This window comes from Chroicocephalus ridibundus, chromosome 6 (genome assembly GCF_963924245.1).
Source record: "Chroicocephalus ridibundus chromosome 6, bChrRid1.1, whole genome shotgun sequence".
Classification (NCBI taxonomy): Eukaryota; Metazoa; Chordata; class Aves; order Charadriiformes; family Laridae; genus Chroicocephalus; species Chroicocephalus ridibundus.
The window spans coordinates 68,251,357-68,271,065 of record NC_086289.1 but is presented as its reverse complement, the minus strand read 5'-3'; the positions used below and the strand labels follow the sequence as shown (position 1 = coordinate 68,271,065).

The 19,709-nt window shown below is 41.9% G+C and overlaps 1 protein-coding gene across 1 annotated transcript in view; it reads left to right on the top strand.

Moving 5' to 3' along the window:
• Nucleotides 1–840: 840 nt before the first annotated feature.
• Nucleotides 841–19,709, top strand: part of PPM1L (protein phosphatase, Mg2+/Mn2+ dependent 1L) — a 109,760-nt gene continuing 90,891 nt past the window's right edge. The window contains exon 1 of the mRNA XM_063339399.1: nucleotides 841–1,744. Coding sequence (XP_063195469.1) covers nucleotides 1,346–1,744 — 399 coding nt within the window. The 5' untranslated portion in view covers nucleotides 841–1,345. The remainder of the gene's footprint in view (nucleotides 1,745–19,709) is intronic.

Genomic DNA, 19,709 nt, shown 5'->3' with positions numbered 1-19,709 from the left:
GGCAATGCAGCCCAGGATGAGGTTGGCTTTCTGGGCTGCCAGCACACATTGCTGGCTCGTGTTTTGCTTCTCATCCACCAGCACCCCCAAGTCTTTCTTCTCAGGGCTGCTCTCCATCCATTCTCCGACCACCCTGGATTTGTGCTTGGATTGGCCCTGATGCAGGTGCAGGACCTTGCACTTGGCCTTGTTGAACTTCATGAGGTTCACACAGACTCACCTCTCAAGTCTGTCCAGGTTCCTCTGAATGGCATCCCTTCCCTCCAGCGTGTTGACCGCTCCACTCAGCTTGGTGTCATCAGCAAACTTGCTGAGGGTGCACTCAGTCTCGCTGTCCACGTCACCAACAAAGATGTTAAATAGTACTGGTCCCAGTACCGACCACTGAGGAACACCAGTCATCACTGGTTTCCACCTGGGCATTGAGCCATTGACCACAAGTCTGTGAGCATGGCCATCCAGCCAGTTCCTCACCCAGCGAGTGGTCCATCCCTCAGATCCATGTCTCCAACTTAGAGACCAGGATGTCATGCGGGGCAGGGTCAATGCCTTGCACAAGGCCAGGGAGACGATGTGGGTTGCTCTCCCCGTACCCAGATGCGCTGCTCTGTCTGTCCCGGTTCACACCGATCTCCCCCTCCCGGCACCGCCGCCCGCCTGTCCGCGGGCCAAGCCCCGCGGCCCTCTCTGGACTACAACTCCCAGAGCCCTCCGCGCCGCCCCGGTCAGCCTGCGCCAGCGTCCCCCCGCGAAGGCCGCCGGGGTTTGTAGTCCGGCGGCGGGAGCCGGGCGAGGAGGCGGTGGCGGCGGCGCTCCTCCCCGGGGGAGGGACGGCGCAAGGCGTGGGGGACACGGGAGACAGGTACCCGCGGGCGGCCCTGCCAGGCACCTCCTCGCTGCGGCCGGCCGCTGGCTCCGCGACGCGGCGGGGCGAGCTGCGAGAGCGGCAGAGCGCGGCGGCCTCCCGCGGGGGCCCGCAGGCGAGTAGCGGCCTAGGGGCGCCCGCGGGCTCTGAGGGGGGCCGCGGCCGCGGGGGGTGCGGCACCGGCGGAGCCTTCCTCGGCCGGGCCGGGCCCGCTGCTCCGCGGGAGGGACGGGGCGCCGCGGGGCCGGTAGCCGGCAGCGGCCGTGCGTGGAGCGGCCCCCCCGAGGCCGCCGCCGGGAGGAGGAGAAGGAGGAGGAGGAGGAGGAGGAGGGAGCGGCGGGGCGCGGGAGTCGGCGCTGCCCGCCCGCCCGCCGGCTGCGCCCCAGCGGAGCATGCACTGACTGGCTGCCTCGGCTCGGAGCCTTCCCAGGCGCCGGGGAGCGCGTTGCATGGTGCGGGGATACACGGTCTCGATAATAAATGATAGAGGATACAATGACTTTGCTGTCTCTGCTGGGTCGGATCATGCGTTACTTCTTGCTTAGACCGGAGACCCTGTTCTTGCTGTGCATCAGCCTGGCCCTGTGGAGTTATTTCTTCCACACGGATGAGGTGAAAACCATTGTTAAGTCCAGCAGGGATGCGGTGAAGATGGTGAAGGGCAAGGTGGCCGAGATCATGCAGAATGACAGGCTCGGGGGGCTAGACGTGCTGGACGCAGAGTTCTCCAAGACCTGGGAGTTCAAGAGCCACAACGTGGCTGTCTACTCCATCCAAGGCCGGAGGGATCACATGGAGGACAGGTTCGAAGTAATCACTGACCTGGTGAACAAGACTCACCCCTCCATCTTCGGGATATTTGATGGGCACGGAGGAGAGGCAAGTGCTCAGCTGGAAAAAAAGAAAAAAGAAAAAAAACGGGGGGTGGGGGCGGGGAGGATGGTTACAGGGCAAGGAATGGACGTGTTCGCCCGCACCAGGTTCGTGCGGTTATTTTGAGACATTGTTTGCGGGGGGCGGGGGTTTCCTTGTTTCTTGGGGCGGGGGGGAATCTCTAATTAGGGTTTGAGAGATACTCCATTCTCTTTAGCTCTCATTACCCCTTCCACGATCAGCGCGGTATAAATGTGTTTATACCCCTTCTGCCCTTTACAGTAGTAAAGGTTTAATTGAAGTAAAAGCTGTTGGAGGTGGCTCTTACGTGCGTGGAATAACGATGATGAGCAGAAACTCCCTGGAGGCATCTTTTGTTACAGCGAAGTGTGGTGTGATCTGATTTTGGCACAGGGCTGGTCTCCCCCTCCTGTCAGGAGCTGTGCTCATCGGCAGTGGTTAGAGAGGAGTCCTTTTAGAGGCAGGCGTGTGTGCAGCCTTAAAGCTGGTGTGCATGGAACGTGTCTTCTCAGTAATTCACTCTCAAATGAGGACCAGCGAGTCACTGAGTATCGTGTTTGTGAATTGCATGTAGTTTTTAAGTCATTACAACTGTGCTGTCATACTTGTCCTCTCCCTAGCGGAAAGCCAGGAAAACTGTCATTTTGAAACTTTCTGGTGTTTAACCTCTTAACTTTTTTTAGGCAGGGTGATTTCCTTTAGGTTGTGCTATGTAATTAGTATTACAGCTTGATGGGATGCTTCATTTGTTACAGATGACAAATGTAAATACCTCCTCTTCCTTTAGGTTTGTAGTGCTGCCACGTAGCTTTTCATATAGCACAAAGCACATGTTTCATAACTGTATAAAAGGACAAAGAACTTGTCCTTGTGTGACAAATTAGCTCTAGCCAACCATTATGCTGGGTATGAGATTACTTTACAGGTTTTGCTGGGATGATGGAAGCTGGAGGGAAATGTTGAAGTTTTTCATATAAGTGCTCCTGCCGAGGAGGGGTAAGGCAGCAAGAGAGCCTGGGTGTTCGTCCAGCTGCTTTCACAGATCAAGTAGTCAAAGTCTGTCCTGGAAAAGTGTTGTCAGTGGCCAGACACTAATGGAGCACAAGGATGGCAGCTGCTGCCCCTCTAAACCTGTAAGTGCTGCCTTAAAAAAACCCAGGCCTCAGGCACATAATCAAAAAGCTGCTCTTCTGCCTGCACGGTTATAAAGGGAGTCGCTCGTCTGGGCTACTGCAATCTCATGGTGTCTAGTGTTTTGCCCCCTTTAAAATAATGCAAACACTTGGGATATTGAAAATTGTCAACTTCATAAAAAATTCTGGTCGTGATTGAACCCTGTTTTCCTCTTTATGGCTGAATTCAATTGGGGCACAGCTGTGCCAACTCTTACTGGCATACTTGTGCCAGTTCACTATCCCTTGGCCTTCGAGGAATACAGGTAGAGATATGTATGTATCGCAAACTGGTACACATCTTCTCCTGAAGGGGTATTAGCTCTGATCAGTGTATTTGGTATGTCGCTTTTGTTTTCTGAGGCTTTGGATGGAAGGTGCCAGCGCTCTGTCTTCTGCCTTCTTCCCCTTTGTTTAAACTGACAGTTTTCCTTGTCTGAACTGATCATCCAAAACAAGTTTGCAGAAATATGTGTGTCATGTTTTTAAACAGTATTCTGAGATTGTTACAGATAGAAGTATGATATACATGCTTAGACTTTGGCATTGTGAAAGGGGGATCTTATTTCTTTCTTTAATTTTGTATCCTGTATGTATCTTGCCCTACATCTGATTGCAAACTCAGTATATTAAATAACCCAAAACTAACACAGAGAATAGCTACATGACAACAATGTGCCCTATATATTTTTTTGCTTGTTTGTTTGTTTTGTTGTGGATCTTGGAATTACATCCATAAGAGATATTAATGATAACACTGGATCTGTGGAAAGCTCGTTTGTCTTTTGTATTCTGATTCCTCAGAACTTGCTTTAATTGATTCAGTGACAAAGTATAAGGCTTTTATATGAGGCCTGACATTTTGAAAGGTTTAGCAGATCTCTCTCCAAATAGTACTAAAAGTTAATATTTTTAAAACTTATGTATTTAGTATCTTATTTATCTTTCTAATGAAATCCCCAGATGTTCTTAGTGGCCTTTAATCCTACAAAAATAGGTGCCTAATCACTGAGGACATAACTAGTTTCTAGTTTTAGATTTTACATAAAACTGATCAGAAGAGCATGAACTGTGTGCTGTGCATAGAGCAAAAAATAAATTATGAAAAATAGGTTTTAATCTAAGCAGGTTTTATAGTTTTGATTAGAAAAGAGGAGAAGAAAAAGAAATAGCAAAAAGTAATAGTCTTACTTAATCCATAGTACATAATACTAAATTTCAGGTCTCTATTTGAACTGGTTTTCTGGATGTCTTATTTTTATTTTTATTTTTTTCAAAAGATAAGTGACTCTGTGGAATACTTTACCTGCATATGTAGCAAAGCCTTTGTAAAGATAAAATTTGCCGTATTGGCTCCCATTCAATTTCTTTATGTGTATTTAAAGAACAAAGAACTGCTAATCTCTGGAGTTGCATGTGAAACAAACTATTCTGTATGGGGAAAAACTCTTTCCAAACAGACAACACCACAAATGAGATGCTAGATTAATTCTTTCCAGCTATATACAAGGGAGTGCGTCTCCGGTAATGACTTCCTGCCATATCATGTTGAAGTGGAAGGATAGAGAAGCGTGACTCAAGTAATATGAATTACTGTGTAGTGCTAATTTTTGAAGATTTCTGGGTTTTGCTTAAAGTGCTTAAATCTTGCCAACATTTTGCATAAATTCTACCATTCTGTTATGTCATTTCCTCTTCCATCTTACAATTTTAGCCTGAATAGGTTGGCAGACATTTACTTCAATTTTGTGGCTGGCTTGATGAAAAAGCAATACTCAAAAGTAATTATTAATGCTCTGTGTTACAACTAGGAATCTGGTGTGCTGCTGCAATTACTTGTTCAAGGCAATAATATTTTAGAGATAAAACTTGATACAGGGTGTGTAGCGCAGTCTTCTTTTATAAAAAGTTAGTTTCTTGAATATTGAATAATACTACTAACAACAACAACAATAATAATAATGCAGAACAGATAGAGGGCAAAGAAGTAGACTTAAAAAGAATAAAGAAAACTTTCTGCCTGTTGTTTCACTGAAAGACCTCACAGTGAAGACACTGAGGAGTCTTCAAGGTGATTGAACTTGGTCAAAAAAGAAGAGAAGAAAATATTTGTCTGTTCTCTCATCAGCTTCTTTATAAGGCTTAAAGATGGCTTGAGTGCTTTTTTCCCCCCGCTTTTTCTTTTATTTAGAAGTTTTGTGGCTGCCTAGACTGGAAGATTGAGAAGTGGCAAACTGCAGAAAGGATAAAATAACAAACAAGTAGCTTGAAAGCTGAGCAAAGGAAAGGATGGATGCTTAATCAGAATGATATATCTGTTTTAACTAGCATTTACTAAAGGGTTCTTTTCTCAAATATTTAAAGTTTAAGCACTCAGTTTAATGAGATCTCAGTATTAGACAAGAACAAAGTAGCTCAGCTACCATCTGCAGTTTTATGGTTATGGCTCTGTCACATATCATTGTTTTTGCCTAACCCTATGAGGTGAATACTTTAAAAATAATTATAGTAATAGATAGTACCTTATATCCTGCCTTTGCTTGTTTGCAGTCGTAAACTGATGTGCATAATGACGGTGTGAATTTAAAGCTCAGTAACTGTCTCATAAAAAATGCCTTGCTTTTTTTTTATTTCTCTTAGCCTCCTTAAATAGGAACATGGCAAAGCTTGTTCCTTATGATCTGTAGGTGTGGATAAGAGCATTTTCCCTGATATAATTGGGTTTTAGAGTTGCCAACATAGTGTTGCAGTATGTGAAATACACCTTTTTTATTTTTATTTGTAGTGTAGGGAAAAATTGGGAAGTTCAGACATGAAAGGAGGGAATTTGGTGTATCAATGGCTAATGTTTGTAACCACATACAAAATCACTTGAGGCTTTGTGTGCCACAGGACCTTGAAATCAGTAGCACGAACTGTTGGCAGAAGTCTCTAGTTACTGATTAACTTACAAAGACAAAAAAAAAGGGAAAGGTCAGAAGATAATGGTGAGAGTCCTGACTAGTGTTGCCTGAGACTATGGAAACGTGAATGCTGAGGTAAGGCCTGGAGAAGAGGGCACCCTGCCAGCTGTGTTTAAATGAGCCTGCTGTGCATTTAAAATATAGGTACTTGAAAGCATGATTAATTCCTCCCTGATTCATTGAGGTGAACTTGCTGTCGTCTTCAGGCCTGCTGCAACAAACAAGCTGCCGGGAGGTTAGGTTGGGAAGGGAACTTCTGAAACGCAGCGTACCATGGTAATAGCTCGTGTGCCTATTCTCCTCCTTTAACGAAAATGAGATGACTTAGTCCTCAGTGAAGGCGAACGGGTAAACTACCACAAATTTACCAAACATGAGGATACCAGCAGAGCAGCTGTAAATCATACTGTCAGAACAGGACATAGTACCTGTACATTTCTGTTCATACCATTTAACATGACTTTTTACCCCTTCACAAACTGTTGGCCTGAGCTCACCTGGGTGTAGGCTGTGCTATAATGCTGAGCATCTTCTCAGGGACTGACAGGGGGAGATTTATTCCATTTAATTGGAGATAATAGTTGACAGTTGGAAGGTAATGTTTACCTTCTACCAAGTATGAACTAATGATATAACTGTTTTTTTGCGATTTTTGGATTTTTTTATTAGTTTCTGATCCTAATAGCAGAAGGTGTTTATGTTGCGTTGAAAGAAGAGAAAGCTACCAATTCTGATTTTTTTTCTAAGTTTATCTGGATCTGCTAATTCTAATTCAAACCTGTTCCTCTGATACTGAACTACTTAAGCAAACTTCGTGGTGAAAACTTACTCATCATACTTTTGAGTAAAGGCCATTAAGGATTAATGGCTTGAGATTTTATAAAATAGAAGAATAAATCAAACAACAGTTTTGAGGGTTTTATGGATGTTATAGCCTAGTTGTAAGGTGGAGTCTTTGAGGCTTTGCAGTTTTTAAAAAGGAACTGCTGGGATGGTTTTCCTTTTATAGAAATTTCCTTCAGTTTCTAATCTAGAATCTTCTGCAAAGTGCCTAAATGTTTGAATAAATATTTACATAGGTGAGGTCATGTTGATACACGTCTTAAATCTGCTTATAAATTCCACACTAGTGGCCTAAAATACAAGCCAAAATGATATATAGAAACATTTCTGTCATTTTGTTTGGTTTATCCAAGCTTTGATTCTTGGATATCATATTACAGGGTTATGATTTTCACCCTACAAAACCATGCTTATTTGATTTTTAGGTCTAACTATATGCTCATTTGCTGTACAGAACTGTGACTTAAAATTGATTAAAATGGTGTAGAAAAATGTAATTGGAAGTAGGAACTCTTATCGCTGCCACTCACAGCTGTATCGTTTGGTGTAGAATTGAGTCTTTTTCAATTTTTATAAAAATCAAGAAGTCAATTAATTTTAAATGTAATCTGCCAACTTAGCTTGGATCAGTGCTTCCATGTTTGGGCACACAGGCAGCCAACTGATTGCCACTGGTTTAATTAAATCAATTTTGATTCTTGGATGCTTTCGGGTTATGAAAGTCATTTAAGTTTCTCCATGAACCTGAGTTAACTCGGACTACTCCATAGGAAGTGTTTGTGTGCGTGCTCTTGCTGCGTGGTCGATGCTCAGCAGCTTATCCATCGCCGTAGATGGGGAGGATATTTCACAGCTACCAAACAGGAATGTTCAGACCGCAGTTGTTAGAGTGCCTGACGCTTTTTAACTTGATACCCTGCGGTTGCACTCCTGGGGTTACGTCCTTAGATACATAAGCAATTTCTAAAGACAGATCAAGGCTCAGAAATAAGTAACGTCTTAAATTCTTTAAAAATGTGCTGATTTGTGCTCCTCCTGATACTGCTTACCATACAACATAGGCAATGGAGAAGACTTGTTAGCTGGTCATGCTTAACCTGGTGTCCAGCCTGGATGTATAATAAACAAATTTAAATACAGTTTTGGGGCAGTATGATTTTGGTCAGTTCCATTCTGCAGGTCATGAACTTGGACATTTTTGTGTTTAATAGTGTGAGAGAAAGAAAATTCAGATTCTTCCGTCATGTGGGGTTAGTTAACACAGCAGATTGCTCTAGCTCTGTCTTGAGTGTCATGCTTTCAGTAGCATTTCTGTAGACCAGAGCAGTATTTCTCCTTCCTCCCTCTTATTGAAGATCCAAATATTTATGGTGTAAATTGTTCCTTAAAATTGAGTTTTGGCTTCAGGCAGTTTCAATTTTTAAACAGTCTCCTGGCTCATAGATGCTTTGTTTTGCTGTTGTCTAGTTTTTGCTAGTGGCTGCAATTCTCTACAGTAGTCTTGGCCCTGTAGGAAGCCCCCATAGTAGTTGCTGGGTTGCCAGGTACTGTATCTGGCACCTCTAAATTTTCCCTTGCTCTCAGGACCCTTCAGCCCTGCCTCCTTCACCTGGCCTGTCTATCATGCTTCCTCAGCATGTAGGTATTGCCTTCACAGAAGTGAAACTATGGGGCGTGCTGCACCTTTCCTCCAGCCCCGGGAGCCTTTGGACATGCTGATCTCTTTGGAAATGGTCATGCGTGACATTAGTCAAGTTTTATGACGCAGAAGGGTAATCCAAAGGTATCTGGCACTAATGTTTCTTGGGTCTTGAGGTTCGGGACTTGCTCTTCAAGCACAGCATAGATACCGATAGATCTAGAAAAAGGAATAAACTGCTTATATACTCCTTCTGTAGTGTCCTTTGGTTTGAATCTATGCCCTTGAAATTAGAGTTCCCAAAACTAATTCAAGGGTGACAGCTGCTATAATTATGCACAGAAAGTCATATGCCTCTAGCTCCACTTCTTCATTCTAGTATTTATTAAAACCTGAAAGTTTAAGTGAACTCACCCACCCTTTGGACCCTACTGCCATCCTCCCTACTCTGTGCCCCTGCAAAGCAAGCATCCTCACATATGTCCCCTGCTGTCCAGGCAATTTTGTGACCATGCTTTTGTACCTGAGCATCCCATGAACCTTACACCTTCATCCATACAGGATGCTCTACCTCCACAAGCTGTGCTGTGTTTGCCCATGGGTCTTTGCACCAGGTAGGTCCCTGCATGTGCTGGGACCCAAGCAGACCCAGGAGGAGGAGCCGTGTGTGTCAGCAGTAGCTGCCTTTGCTGGGGTGCTCGTCCTGCATCTCGAGCTGGATGCCAAAGACAAGCAGTAATGTGAGCTGTTGCTGCTCATACTATGTGGCACATCCGCGCTGATTAAAATGATCTGCATATTCCTAGCGGTATGCGTTTGCGCCCCAGTTTGAAAACCTCTGCAACAAGTTCAGGAATATATGCCCTGTGCCACCACCTTCTGAAATAGGGAGTAGCTATGAGTGAGGCTCTTTTTCCTTCAAAACAGCTTTTATCACTACCAGTTCCCTTCTGCTGCTGACTACCTAGTCAGGTTCACTGTTATCATCAACGTTCACTATCAGTGACTTTGTTACTAGATACCAGTCCAGCTGGACAGACCAGTTTCTCTGGCTTATGGCCAGCCCAAGAGATCTTCCATATAAAAGAAAGTCATGAAGATTTAATGACCCCCCTTTGTCTTCGTTAGCCCTGTAGAGTTTCAGTTCACCCTGGAGGTAATAAGACAACAAAAGTGACAGGTAAGGCATGTCCCAAAGAAGTTTCCATCCCGACAAAGTTGTACATATAGACAGCTCGTGATCTCTGGGCCATTATAAGTTGTGTAGAGAATCAGTAGTTGCGGGTGGAGACTATAAATTGGAAAATTTCTTTCTTTTTGGGCTGCTTGCATGTTTTTGTTCCTGTTGTTTAGCTAGCGTTAAAACACTTCAGCTAGTGTTTTTAATAAAGCAGTTTAAAACTTACTGCCAAATGTAGAGATTTCATTTGAAAGCAGGATAGCTTTAAAAAAATGTAAATTTCATTGCAGTTCACAAGAAAAAAAGGTTTACAGATGGCAGAATACTAATAAATACTCGAGTCAGGGTAAGTAGGGGAGACTGGTGAGAGTGTAAATTGTAAATAACTGCGCATTTATGCCATAAGGCCTGATACTTAGATGGCAAAGCTGTTACTGATCTGGTATCAGTGAACTGTCTTGTTCACATTCAAGAAATAAAAAGAATAGTCTTAAGACTAGGCTTTCAGGTCTAGATTAATTTGCAGGCCATGAAATAATCTGGCTGGAAAAATCTGCCTTTCTTTCTACTCTCGTAGAAAAGTTATTCCAGGAAAGTAGCAGTTGGGTGGTTACATATGGCACTGAGCTGGAAGAGGGGCTCAGGCTTCGGGGAGAGCAGCGTACAAGTTGTCGAGTGATAGAGTGAAGCGGACGAGGGGAGAGGAAGAGGCAGCACTCTTTCGTTTGGGTGCCATAATGAACTTCTGAGAGCTGCGTGGCAGCACGGAGTACCAATCCTGCTGCTGCTGATACAAATTGATTACGATGCTGAAACATTGCCGGCTCTCATCATCTCCGACCTTGTCTGATTCACAGCTGTGTGAGCAGCTGACATCTCCAGCCAGACAATCAAAGTACGTGTTTTAACTGCTAAACCACAATGCAGTTATCCATGGCACGTCATGTCGGCAAACCTCAAAGCTCCCCTGGAGAAATGAACATTTATTTGCATTACTTTCAGTGCTAAAATGTTATCCCTTGCAAATTTTCTCATTGTCATAAATGTTGAAAAAGCCTGTATTTCACAAAATCCCCTTCAGGGGTAAACATTTGATTTTATTAAGTTCCGTTATAATAGCTGAAACTGTCATACAGTAGTGCTTTCAATCAATATGCTTTTTAATGTAATAAATCTCTTTACTTTTTTATTCTCTACCAGATAGAAAACTGCTGGAGGGCATGAAACATTTCTTCTGATAAGCGAAAGTGCGTGGCCCATAATATAGTTCTCTGGTGTGCCATGGCTCACTTTCACTTCTTTAAACTTGCTTTTTGAGTGGGAACATGATTTATTTGCAGGTAGTCTACACACGGACTGCGCCTTAAAATTGCCTAAACTTTCCATGAAATGTGTGTTTCCTCCAAACACACGCTAAAGCTGAGGTATTGAAATATCTGATTGTGATCAGCATTAAATAAAATGCTGATCCGAGGCTGTGTGCTTCAGGAATGGAAACTTAGTGTGGGAGCAGGAGGAGGGGGAGGACAAAATGTGCTTGTTGTCTTCGTTTTCTTAACGTTCATAGCCCCGAGCTTTCATTTACTTTTCCTGCATTCGGTGTGAATTTTTTTTTCTAATTTTTCTAGTTCTTTTTAATTAACGAGGTCTTTTAAAAGATGTATAGGACACTATATAGGATAGTGAAGGTGATTTTAATGTTTTGGTTTTTTTTAATCTGACACATATGTGATGTGGTTACAGTGGGGGTTTATTTCTGCTGGGAAGCAGGGAAGTTGCGCAAGAGTCCCACTGAACAAAGCTAGTATATTCATTAGATATTTACTCCTGATCATCCTAAGTTTGGCCTTTTATCGGTACGGAAGAAAAGGGAAATCATGCAGGGAGAAGTAGGAACATAACTACAAAGTAAGTAAAACCAGTTTCTAGTTCACAAGCAGCAATGCTGGGAAGGAGACTGAATCCCATTTCCCCGAAGTGGCATTAACTGGGAGACACCAAAGTGTCTGAAGTCAGTAGGATTACAGTACATGTAGCTGGTTGTGTTGTAACTCATATTCTCATATAACTGAGATTAAACAAGATTTTTTTGTGAGAGGCCTATGATAACAATCACCTGATACTGGGATCATGATGCTCAGCACAGCTGATCACAGCTGGTGACGTGAGGACTAAGCTCCCTTGGGTCTGTCTGTGGGTGGGATGCTGCTGGGATTCCTGCTGGAGAGAGGTGAAGGTGAGTGGCCTCATGCTGCATACTTGCTAGTCAGGTGCTGGAGATACAGTTAACTCTGAACTATGACACGGAAAGTCATTTTTTTTAGTAACTGCTTGAAAAAAAGCTGTTTGCTGCTCTTTCTGTCCATGAAATTGCAAGCATCCAGCGTTCTTAGTGGAATAACTTGGCACAGGGACTCCATTGCAGGAAGAGGGTGAGGGAGACCAGAAGTAGAGTTTGGGACTTGAAGACAAGAATGTGAGTAGAGAAGAAAAGGTAGAGTAGCGTGTATTTTTTGCATCGTAGCTTGCCTTAATTTTAGACTGCTGTAAGACTTGGACACACTGTCCTAGCAAGATCACCAGGCAGCCATAGGAAAAATACTATCAGTTTCAACGTACCATTGTTTATACGCTGCCTGAGATCCAGAACCTGAGAGATGTACGTGTAAGGGTTATTTCTGTGGTTTAGGATGAATACTGTTTTATATCCCTCTACATGTTTGAGAGGAACAGAGAAGCATGAGTGTGCGTTTTGGCAGCATTTCTTTATGGCTCTTGAAAGAGCACTAACAGTTTTGTAACTCTGGATGCTCTGAAAACTAAACTTTGCCCTCTTTGTTTCTACTGATGGACACTGGTTTGCTGGCACATATCAACAGTCCTTATTGCTGAGGACTTAGAGAACAAAATGTAGGACCAGCTGCCTGTTTCATAATGCCAATTGGCATCGACACGTCAGAGAAGAGCCCGAGCAGCCCCTCTTCTTGCTTATGTTTCATGCATAAATAGTAATGTGAGGCGCTACGCTAATTTACAAAGAGATTGGTATGACAGACTTTTTCATTTTGCAAAATGTTTTATACTTTCATAGAAAATACATCATATAAGTTTGACTTTTTTTTTTAAAAGGGACTTAAAACTGAACCACTATTACAGTAGTGGTTTTGGAAGGCAATGTAGAGTGATTGAATTCTCTGTGGATGAATGTTGCATAAAAGATTTGTAATCTTTGGCAATTAGAAAATTGTTGCTGAGGTTAATGGTGATATTATTTTTAACTTTGAGGGCAGGAGCAATCTCCTGCCTCCGGGATGGAATTATTTCAATCAGTGCTTTAAATAAGCGCTTTCTTTGATGGTTTAAATTGACAAACATTTAAATCATCAACCCGAATTCTTTTTTTGCTTTAGTATTTATTTTAGCAATTATGTATCCTGATACACTGATTCACATTATTTTTATTTTGTATTGTTTCTGAGAAGCAGAATGGTATTTACTATCAATTATTTATGTGGTGAGATTTTTTTTGCCCCGTTTTTGTGTGGATATTGTAACTGTAAATAAAAGCAGAACAAAAAACTAAGTAAGAGGCCAAATAACATATCTACATTTGTTAGAAGTTATTGAGTGATTTGTATCTAGAACTAATTGTATGCAACTTCTTCATCTGGAGGGTGAATTGATTTGAGACACGCTTCTGGGACTTTTAAGGTCGGTTTTGTGACGGAGGTCCTCTTACCCTTTCCGAGACCCAGACTCCAGGGCCAGTTTGTCTCTGATGAGGTCAGATACTGTCTCCTCAGCCTCCAGTTATAACTTGCATTAGAGCAGGACAGACAAGAATTGGAGGTAATTCTGCCTGATCAAGCTAAGCTCTTCAAAGAGAGCCATGATAAGATAGTAAGTTCAAAAACCCCGCATTTTTTCCTGCTTAGGAGAACCTGCCATCCTGTAAGGTATTTTTTTTCTAGAGTATTGGTGTCCTCACCTTAATCTGCTCAAAGGCTCTGTCCTAGTGGTTCTGGTAGGAGAGATGGTCCATTGATATTATCAGTTCAGTAACTGTATTTCTCTTTAAACTTCAGAGACAAGTATGTGCCATTTCTAATCTGTTATTTCAATTAGTTATCTTAAAGTGATAGATTATATTCTCAGGCTCTGAGATATAAAATTTGTTAATAGTTTTATTTTTAAATAACGTGGTTTTTCTTAAAAAGCGACTTTCATCTAACTTATGTGCCTCCTTGTAAAGAACAGTGCTGGTCTGCCTGGCAGTGACATATAGCAGCTCAAGACAGTAGCTGCGTACTGGTTCGTGCTGCAGGTCTGCATGTGATGACTAGAAAAATACTCTGAGTAAATTAGAGTATCTCTGGGGATGTGTTGGGGTTTGCACTCCACACTTTCAGTTGCATGAGTTGGAGAGTTTATATATTCTAAAGTGTTCGTGTAAACTTGCAAGACTGGCAATTGAGATAGCTGCTTCTAATAAACTATAAACAACATTATGATGCCATGGCAGAAGAGCCAAAAGAAAGTGTATCCAGCTGCATATCGGAATTAGTTGTTTCGAGTGTAGGTTTTAAAAGCTTTTTTGGCATGTGGGTTGTGCGTCTCTTATTAAGGAAAAACCTGACTGTGAAGGAAGATGAAAATCATGTTGATGAATAATATGGAAGGCCATAACCTCAAACCTATTATAGTGAAGAGAGATATTTTTACTGGAATGTTTTGTTACTGAGTTTCCCAGCACTCCCAGTTGATAGGAAAGCTAAATGTGACAAACACCATTTAATTGAGAATTTTTTTTATGTACAAATTGAAAACAAAGCATTTTGTCTGACACAGCGGCTTTACGTCAACCTCACTGTGCTTCTGATTCAAAGTATTTCAAAAGTGTGTCATGAAAACATATTATACCTCTGTGAACAGGTGTTTTCAGATCATTTTACAGGCTTAAATTTCTGCTTATGTCCCTTGGCTGATCTGATAGAAGTCAGTAACACAACTGAAAATAGAACTTTATAGTCCCCCTCTCCTTCTCTAGATGCATCTGCGCTTTTTTTTTTTTTACTCTCTCCGTTGGACACCAACATCATTAACTGTGTGCCTTCCATTATCTAATGTAACACCATCACCTACCTGCTGGGTTTTGCACTCTTCGGTTCTGTTTCTTAATGTGGTTATCAAGAAAGTAATGGCACCTAAGACACAGCAGCATCAATGCTTATTTCACATTGGTACCATCAATCTTCGTGGTTGTCTTTCATGCCAAAATAATGTTACTGCCATGTCCCTGTCACTGTGAGAAACCCTGATTTGAACCTGGGGCAAGCACTGTGCTACTGTTTGTCATATTTTAAATGAATTCTTTCAGCATTTTGTTGCGAAACAGAATTTTTGGTTTAAAAAGGGATGTAAATTACAAGTGTGAGAAGATGACCAGCTGTTAGACGTGACATGACAAGGGTGAGGAGCACAGCTGGTTTCTTGTTAAGTGAACTCCCAGTCCTGGTGGCTGATTTGATAGCTGAAACTCACTGCGGATGTCACAAACTCATCACGCGCCTGACCTATGGGTCTGGCACTTCATCAGTCATTTCTGGAGCTGGAGGGGGTCTGCCTGGCAGTTTCAGGAGGCCCAAGCACATAACCAATTAACTGAATTAACCCCCAGAGCCTCCATCCCTTCTCTGTGGAACTGTGCAGGGGGAGAAGCTAAACATAATCTCTGTGCTTACCTGCTTCTCGGAAGGGGTACTCGGTGTTCCCTTTCTTTGCCAACAAGAGTCTTTCAGTGTAGGGAGCTAATGGCAAGACTTGAAAACTTGGCATAATTTGGCCTCTCTTGAGCAACATTAAAGGAGACTCACTGCAAGCAATCTACTGCTTGCAATTTAACTGCTGCAGGTGTTGCAATGTGGATTCCTGGGGCGGTACTCTTTCTCCTCTCGAATTTTCTGGCGTTGAGAGTTAAATAAATGCCCTGGAAGACTAAAATGTTCTGGAAGCTTTTGATCCAGGAGACCAACTTCTAAGAGGCTGGGGATGTGAACATAGTAGCAATGTGGAGGCTGGAAGTAAGCATGAGTAATGTTTTCTGATTTAAATAAGGAAAGAAAAGTTAAATTAGGGAACATAAGATTTTTTTTTTTTACTTTTTTCATGAAAATGCCCAAAAGATCTAGTTACGTGTTTTTGATTTTGACTTTCAAAGTTACGTTAATAAAACATTTAAGGCCGCTTTCTTAAATTAAAGTGCTGTATCGCAAGAAAATTGCCCTTAGCACTGAGGGGTGTTTCAAGGTGAAGAGGGCTGAGTTGGGAACAATAAAAGGAAATTAAATGAATTAAAATGGGAGTTGGGTGTCTGTGTTTTCCCATCCCTCTGTACGGCCACATGAGGAGAGAAAATCAAATGAACCAAATGAAGAAAGTGGGTGTACACCCCAGCTTAACAGGGATCTTACTATTGCCTAAAGCTTAGAGTTTAAACAACTCCACACCACTGGAAAGAACGTACAGGCATTATTTTTGTGCAGCAAGAATTAGTGAGATACTAAACAAGAAAAAGAGAGAGAGAGGATGAATGTTCAAAAGGAGCGTTCATCAATGTAAGTATTTTGTAGGGATAAGTATTTAATGGTAGGAATGAGCTAATGCCCAGGCCCTGAGCTGCCAGAGAATCAAGATTCGCCAATAAACCGTTTCAAAATGCATCACCATTGCCTTCTCTACTTCAGTCATTAAGCCCTAATACCCAGGAACTTATTCAAATGTGAGAGGTCAAGAACCTGTCATGAAACTGTCTTCACAGGAAGAAAATGAGTCAAAACACTCCAGGAAAGCTTTTTTTACTAATGGATCTCTGCGAACAACGCCCGTGTCCTGGGGAGCACAGTTCCCACTGATGTACTTGAGGAGTTTGTGCGAGCACCTCTTTGCATCTGGATTTTGAAAGCTCTGGCCCAGATTCATATGGCCATACACAGGTGTACAGATGCCTGGAGGGAACTCAAACTGGCAACTTTGTCGTTTTTCCTCTAACTCTCTAGTTATGGTGCTCTAGGTTGATAAATTAGAGAAGAATCCAGGCTGTTTCAGGAGTTAGCAGTGTTCCTTGTACTTCAGTAGGAGATACGAAGTCAGTGTTTCCTTGACATGTCCTGGTTGTGCAACCTCACTATTTCAAATGTGATACTTTTCAATATTTGAGACCATTTGAACCACTTGGAATTAGTAAACATGTTAATGGTTCTTATTTGCATGAATTTGAAAAGAGCAGAGCTATTTTAAATTACATCTGATTTCTGAAGGGACCAAAGTAGGGATGGGCTTAACTGCCTGGTGCGTACCTCGCATTTCTGTCAGGTGCCTGGTGACTCTGGGGCACGTGCCTGAAAAGGGAGGCGTAAGTGGAGTCTTTCTTATCCCTACCTTCCTCTTTCATTAGCAGATTGTATAGCTATATGGGAAACTATTGACAGCATAAAAAGAGCTTAATTTCTTAATTTATCAAAGAATAGAAACTGAAGATCTCATCAGTCCCAAGTGAGATTTGAGGGAAAGTTTAAAAAATAAAAGTGGAACAAGCCAAGTCTTTTCCCTTCCTTTGTATAGAAAAACAAAATAAATTAATTTCATTCTTAATTCATTTTGATAAAGATAAGAATATATGTTTCAGCCTGAAAACAAAGGTTGAAACAAGAATCAAAAGGGACCCATATAATGAACTGACTTATGGAAGGTGGCTTTGATGTGTGTGGGGGTATGTGTGTGTGAAATAATCACGGACACCGCTGCTCCTGCAGCTGGATAGCTCTTTCTCAAGGACCTTTTAATCAAAGCCACTACCAGTCCAGACAGAAGCACTGACAACACAAAACTATCTGTGTCTGCGGGCAGCTGTAAAGAGGATTTTCTGAGTTTTCTTAGATAATCATCAGCCTCTGTTGTTTCCAGTTGCGTTGTTTCCAAAGCTCTTGATAGAAGAGCTATTTGTTGTTTGGGACGAAAGTGAAAAAGGAAGGATGGCTACTCTGTGAGCAAGAGGCACAGGCTCTTAATATATTTATGTGCATTTCGTAACATTGGGTATTCCCACGCTGGACTGAGAGGTGATAGAAGAATACAATTGCAAAGTCCTGGGTGTCAGTATCTCTCTCCTAATTGCAGTGCACCTTAATAACATACTTCAAGATTTGCAGAGAGCCAACTCCTGCTTTGCCATGTGAGTTCTTAATCAGGAAAAAGAGCATCTTGTACAAAAGCCTGAAGCTATAATGGATTTAACACTCATCTTAAATGTTTCTTGAGGAGAAATATTGCAGCAGAATGCACAATTGTATCAGGTTATGGTAGCTTGTAGACGAAGGCATGCCTGTACCCCCGTCACCGCTGTGACTGTGGCATGCGCAAGCTTGTTTGAGCAAGCTTGAGTACCGCGACCTGTGTAGCTGTTGCAGCACCCTTTGAGACTGAATAAAGATGTGTAAAGTTAGCCTGTGTGGGTCTCCATCTTACAACAGCCACATGCTAGCAATATGCAAAGAAGCGATTTAAAATTAGCACTTCAGCACAGTAGTATAGATTATCTTCAGTATAAATATATCTTCTGCTGTCTCTGCCAGACCTACTTAATTCCTCTTCATTTTTCCCAGCAACGAGGTTGAAACATTTAACTGCTTAAATGAAATACTTGTTAGCTGTTGTGGGAGTTAATACTTGGTATTTGTGCATGAAACCAGATCGTTGTTCATTAGGCTGGAATTGGGATTTCTAGGTAGTAAGAGAAGATAAAAGTGCTGTTTCAGATTCTGCTGTATGAGAGAATTTAGTAGTAATTACTTATTCTATGGATGTTAGGTTTTGTTATTTTATATACAGCTTTTTAAGTATAGACTTTAAATACTCATATCCTGTCTCAAAAACCAAATTCCAATCTGAATCTGACAATCTGGATTTAGACGGTTTTGAAACATGAATAGGGAAGCTTGCAAAGCACTATCCAGCACTATATCTGGATTTCATCACAGTTAGTCATGCTTCTTTATTTTCTGGACAAGAAATTTGCATACGTACTCATTTAATGAATCAAGCATGGGGAGAAACATTCTGCGTGTTTGGTCATAGTGCATACGTAAACAGTAGGAGGTCAGACTCCAAAACGTAACTGTTCTTTTTAAGTTGAAAGCAGATCATAACCATGAAGGTTTCATACCCTGAAAGTATATTTAATAGAGGTTTAACAGCTAAAAGATGTCTTATTTAAAATGAAAGCTGTTATTACATGGATATATGTTTAAGATCAGTGAAATTTTGCTTTCGTTGCTTATATGTAAACAACTTGCTTGTGATTTGACTGTAGGAAGGAGATGGTTAGCCTGTAATCCTTGCCATGTCAGTGCAGACTGGATTTAACAAAGGAGGTGATGAGAGAGTTTGTTGGAGTAACTTTTTGCTCCCATTTCATAAAGGTTGCTTAAAACTGCCTAAAAGTGAAGTTCATAATTTTTTTAAATTGTCCATACAGTAAAAATAGTAGATTTATATTGGCTGAATAATTCATTGCTCCCTGGTTGTAATCCTGATGTGCCTGCTGCCTTTCCCACTGCATACTGAAGTTCTAAAGACTTCTTTAGTTGCAAGGCATTCATCTAGATGAAATGGAAACAGAACTTTGAGACTAAGAAAGAAATTATTTAGTGTGTGGAAAGAGATGAGGAAGAGTAAAAAGAGGATAAGAAATACAACGTTGTGCAGCTGTATCAAATTCATTTCTGCTTTTTGTTAGGATGTCTAGAACTAGTAGTCCGTGCTCTCGTGATTCTCACAGATGGTGTTTTCAGTCCTTGTTTGGCTGACAGAAGATGACTGGAATGACAACTATTTATTGTGTCAGGGGAACGCCTTGGGTGGACAGCGGTCTCGCTCTGCGGGAACTTGTTCAAAGACTGTGGAACTAATGTGTGCTAATATAGGAAAACAGAAGCCATGAAACGCATGCGAAGTACGAGAGAGAACCCAATTAACAAAGTTTTATTCCATCTTAAAAAAAGGTGGAGGTTTCTTCAGCAAAAAGCTAAGAATACTTGAAGGAAACATTGTCATATTTCACCAACTGAAAAAGAGCAAGGGGTCTCACCGAAAACTT